Source organism: Pagrus pagrus (genome assembly GCF_965226575.1).
Source record: "Pagrus pagrus genome assembly, chromosome: 1".
NCBI classification, from domain to species: Eukaryota; Metazoa; Chordata; class Actinopteri; order Spariformes; family Sparidae; genus Pagrus; species Pagrus pagrus.
In genome coordinates this window covers 33004087-33009074 of record NC_140185.1, presented here as the reverse complement: position 1 = coordinate 33009074, position 4988 = coordinate 33004087, and the positions used below count along the sequence as shown (strand labels likewise).

The 4988-nt window shown below is 42.8% G+C and overlaps 1 protein-coding gene across 1 annotated transcript; it reads right to left on the bottom strand.

The window, feature by feature from the left end:
* Positions 1–290: 290 nt before the first annotated feature.
* On the bottom strand, positions 291–3813 carry irx3a (iroquois homeobox 3a). The gene is made up of 2 exons (XM_084347289.1): positions 3370–3813; positions 291–2747 (listed from the first exon to the last, which is right to left on the bottom strand). The coding sequence occupies exons 1-2, from the start codon at positions 3586–3588 to the stop codon at positions 1671–1673; spliced, it is 1296 nt and encodes a 431-aa protein (XP_084203415.1). The 5' UTR covers positions 3589–3813; the 3' UTR covers positions 291–1670.
* Positions 3814–4988: the final 1175 nt, after the last annotated feature.

The window sequence follows — 4988 nt, the reverse complement described above, 5'->3', positions numbered from 1 at the left end:
GCTACGCCTCTATAAGGATAATCCCACAACATTAATATCCAAATGTATGCCCGCAATACTGGGCTAATTAGCCTTAAGTCCCTCCACTACAAAAAACACTGTGATAAATCCCCTCTCTCGAATATTTACTTATCACCAGCAAGGATGAAGTCTGCGCCTCAGGCTGTCCACTAACACACATACAGCAGTGCAACTCAAGCTTGCAACGCACAATAATAACATGCAGCCAGCATCAGAAAGCAGCTGTCAAAATAACCTCGTTGCAAAAACCTCAACCATTTTCTTTTTTTAAAGTTGCAGCAGTTCATTTATTAGCCAAAATATAGACTTTCTTGTACAATTTGGTTCACAAGTATGTACATATTCTTAACTTTATATACAAAACATTTGAACATCAAATCCTCACAGAACTTACAAAAAAGAAAAAAGAAAAAAAAAGAAAAAGGAAACTCACAGACTACAGGTTCATACATTATTACATTAGCAGTTTTACACAGGACATGCTTACAATGTAAGTATACAGAGATGTATTATTTCTTATTTTACATTCCATATTCAAATAAAAAGGGGGGAGAGAGAGAAAGGAGGATGAGTGAGAGGTTATGGAGAGGAGAGAGCCGTAAGAGGAAGAGGCCTGAAATACACAGGGGTAAAAACAAAACAAAAAAAACATGGAGTGATCTAGAAAAAAAAAACTAATAATAGCCTCGTGAAGAGCTAAAACACAAAGTGATATAAAAAGTGACAATTGCCTTTCATTAAAAAAAAAAAACCAAAAAAAAAAGAAAACACGAGCCTGTGGTGAATTTGCATTGAGCTCATTTGCATGACCAAACAAGTAAAGTGTAACATAGGGCCTTAGACGAAATTAACACAAGCGCGCACACACAGGGATAAAACAAAAAAAAAATCTTAAGAGTAAAAAAAAAAGCTAATTTGGGTAAATATGGCGTTTAGATGAAAAAAAAAAAAGAAAAAAAGAAAATGTGATATGGCATCAAACAGAAAAAAAAAAAAAAATCCCCACATGTCATTCACTGACAGCCTCACTATATCTTTGAACTGGGTGGAAAGCTTGTTTTTTAAAACAACTTTGTCTCTGCATCCAAGGCACTAAGATCTCTCTGAATAAATGTGGCAATGAAAATTAAAAAAAAAACGCATTCATTACACTGCCTGTAATCAGAGCCCCATCCTGGCTTTCAGTAAAATTTAGTCTTAAAAAACAAAAAAACTACTTATGGGGTTGAGGAGTTTATGTAAAACCACTGAATACAAAACACATGGGCCTTAATATCACATGGGATGTAACGACACCGGATCAGGGGGGGCACAGAAAAAATAAAGAAACAGTTTTCACCCAATTCTACATCTTAACTTTTTGTTTAGTTTTTTCTTCTTAAATGCTTTCTGATGAGGTTTTCATTATGCTCACACACACACACACACTCACACACACACGCACACACACATCACACACACTGTATTCTGTAAGCTATAACATTGTAACACTGTTCATCTGTGTGGCCTAAAGAGAGAGAAAACAAAATGCATGAACAGGCAAATAAAAAGGAGGCGAAGGGAAGGTCTAAAATAATAAAGAAATGAATGACGGGCAATGGACTAGTGTCTTTGTTTTTTTTTGTAGTCATTTTTTATACATGCGCGTCTCAGTGTCGGGGACATGTACCTGTGACTGGAGTCTCTGAACTATGACTCTTGTCCTCCGTTTGCCTGCTGCTGTAGAGGGCCAGGCCGGTGGCAGTGGCCTGGTTTGCCAGTCCCAGATAATGATTTGAGTTCAGTAAAGCCAGCTGATGCGCCGAGAAGGCTCGGTTCGTCCAGTTCTGGATTTTCCCAACGGGACAAGAAGAGATGAGTCTGTGAGGGGCGATTATGGTCTGGGCGGCCGGCCCTGCGGAGTTGCTGCCGTTCATTTGTGGCGATTTTCGCGGATTGTCAGGGGCCGTGGCTGTCTCTGCCAAAGACCAGATCTTTGGCTTTTGGGCTGGGGCAGGGTTGTTTTCTGAGGGCGGCGAGCTAACGGACACCGGGTTCAGTTTGAGCTGGTCCCCGTTCGGTTGGGACGCTTTGGTGTCCAAAGACGCGTGGTGATGGTTGTGGTGGTGGTGGTGGTGGTGGTGGCTGTGGAAGTGCTCTCCTCCTCTCTCCACGTCTTTGCCCTCTTTGCCCACCGCCTTTAGAAACCTCTGGTCGGGCCCTTGTAAATCCTCATAGCCGTCAGAAATCTCAGAGTCACTCCTCCCGTCTAATTTAATATCTGAATGCAGGTCGTCCTGGTCGTCCAAGTCGTCCTTGTTCTCAATATTTTCCGTGTCGATGTTCTCCAGGTCGATCTCCTCCTCGTCCTCCCTCTTGTCCCCCTCCTCCCCCTCGTGATCGCTGGAGTAAACATTCCCCTCTTCGTCGGTGCGGTTCCGGGGGGCCCAGGTCATCTTGTTCTCCTTCTTTAGCCTCCTCCTGGCGTTGGCGAACCAGGTGGACACCTGGGTGAGGGTCATTTTGGTGATGATGGCCAGCATGATCTTCTCGCCCTTGGTTGGGTAGGGGTTCTTGCGGTGCTCGCTGAGCCAGGCCTTCAGGGTGCTGGTGCTCTCCCTGGTGGCGTTTTTGGGTCTGGACGGGTCACCGAACTGATACTGGCCATATGGGTAAAAAGCAGGGTGGTGGTGGGCGAACCCTGGGTGCTGGACACCGGGACTGTCTTTCAGTTCATACTGAGCACCCTGTGAAGACAAAGAATCAGAGAGTCAGATCGGATTTATTACACTTAAAATATTAATTCCACTGGATACTTTGCTTGTAATTCTTCTTCATGACAAACACAACCATTACGCGCTGAATGGCGTGCGTGTTTAACGCAATAAAACAATAATGAGGCCATTATTAAAGTGTAAACAATCAGGACGCATACTGTATTTTTACAACAACTTAATTCCTTATTTATGTCCCACAAGCTTCAAAACTAAAAAAGGAGAAGGAACTATTTTAAATACATTTAAAACACTCGACAAGGACGCGACTTTACTTTTACACGCTTGTTCCACACCTCCCCACCGCGCCTTGCATCATTCTCTTGACTCTTTTGCTTCGAGTTTCGGGGAAAATTAAGTGCTGACAATTAGCCGGAAACCACACTTTTTGTTAACGTGTTCCTCTTTTTAACCACTTTAAACTGAATTTCACCAGCGATTCAACAACCAGCTCCACCGCGGCGCTCTGAAAGTTTACTCCTAAACAACAAAAAAAGTGCCGAGAAAGCTCTACCCAAAGGCCCCGTGCGCTTTATTTCTTAACACATAATCTTGACATAAAAAAAAAAGTTAAGAAAAGAGCGGAGTGACTCACCAATTGATTGAAAATTGATATATCATTTGAGTAGGGGAGAAACGCTCCATAGCCCTGCGCTGCTGCGGCGAAAGGAGATCCATACATAGTGGAGAGGACGTTGGAGAGCGCGCCGGACGGACTGAGCTCTGTCCCGGACCGGGCATTGCCGGCGATCCCCTGGCGCTCCGGCGGGTATATCGGTCGGATGTACTGATATCCCAGCTGCGGGAAAGACATGGCGGTAGGAAAAGGGGGGAAAAGTCTGCTGCAGTCACACAAAGCAAGGGAATTGCCTCGATATCCACTTTTACAGTGTGAGCATGTGAGCGACAAAAGGTGCGAGCAAGGGAAGTCTATATTTCCTCGGGAACAGCCAGTGTAAACGATCCGGTTGCGCCCCTTATTTTCTTCCTCTTCTTCTTCTTTCCACCCTCACTTCCCTATTGATCTGGATGGACTAAGGTCAGGTCCTTACAGATTGCTTTAGATTATTGGGACTCCCTTGCTCAGATTGACATTTCTAGTCGTTTAGAAGCCCCTCCTATTTCTCAAATCTCACCCCTCTCATATACACCAAACAGACTCACTCTCTCTCTCTCTCTCTCTCTCTCTCTCTCCCTCCCTCCCTCCCTCCCTCCTTCTCTCTCTCTCTCTTGCTCTCATGCTCGCTCTCTCTCCCTCGGATAAGTGCACTGACGTCGGGAGCTCTTATTTGAATGGGGTTTTCAAATCTCATTTTATGGCTCGCCAATCTATTTCATTTGTTATTTTGTTCGCGTCTGTCCTACCATAATTTTTTTGTGTTAATTCACTTTTTTTTTTTTTTTGGCCACTCCGCACAACAGCGAGCATTTTGGCGTCAGTGACTGATTAACTTTTTTCTTCTTCTTCTTCTTCTTCTTTTTACGCACAGATGCAGAAAGAAAAAAAACAACTTTGATTTTTTTTGTGGATGCAGACTTGGAGACTCACCTAGAAGAGGACATCGGTTAAAAAAAAAAAAAGGATCTAAATGTGAAGTTTAAAAGCTGTTTTACTTTCTGATTTTACGCACACCTTTTTTGAAATGACATTTACACATATATGCAAACAAAACATAATTTCCAGTATCAAACAGGCTTATATCACACAAAAACCCCTGAAAATAATTAATAATGAATGTATCTGTGACTCCTCATGCCTTGTAATGACCCTGGATCACAAGGTTACGCACACCTTTTTTCATTTATCGCTCCATCACTGGCTGAGAGCTGTGTTTTCTTACACCGGGGGTCTGAGGTGTTTGTGGGGCTCTTGGTGGCAGGGCGAGCCGGAGTCATTTCATTCTTTAATTTGAGACATCAAACAGCTCGCATGCAGCCACTTGACTTCAGAGAGACAGCTTGATGATAGGCGCATTACACCGTTAATGAAGACTAAGTGTAAAGCACCAGCCATGATAAGCAATAAACACTTTAGTGGATTGGGCTGGTGGGAGATGTTTATTCTGGGAAACAGCACTCTGATTTCAAGAAGCAAGAGTAAAATAATAAATAAATATATATGTAAAATATAATAAATAAAGATGATAAGCTTTAACTACAACTACTGCTACTGCTCATAATAATATAATAATAAACGAATGAGAATAATTGGAT

What these genes read in the sequence shown, in the direction of transcription:
- irx3a (XM_084347289.1), bottom strand. Translation starts at nt 3,588, where the DNA reads ATGTCTTTCCCGCAGCTGGGATATCAGTACATCCGACCGATATACCCG. An exon ending in TATCAATTTTCAATCAATTG is followed by an intron (nt 2,748 to 3,369) that starts GTGAGTCACTCC and finishes TTGTCTTCACAG; the next exon opens with GGTGCTCAGTATGAACTGAA.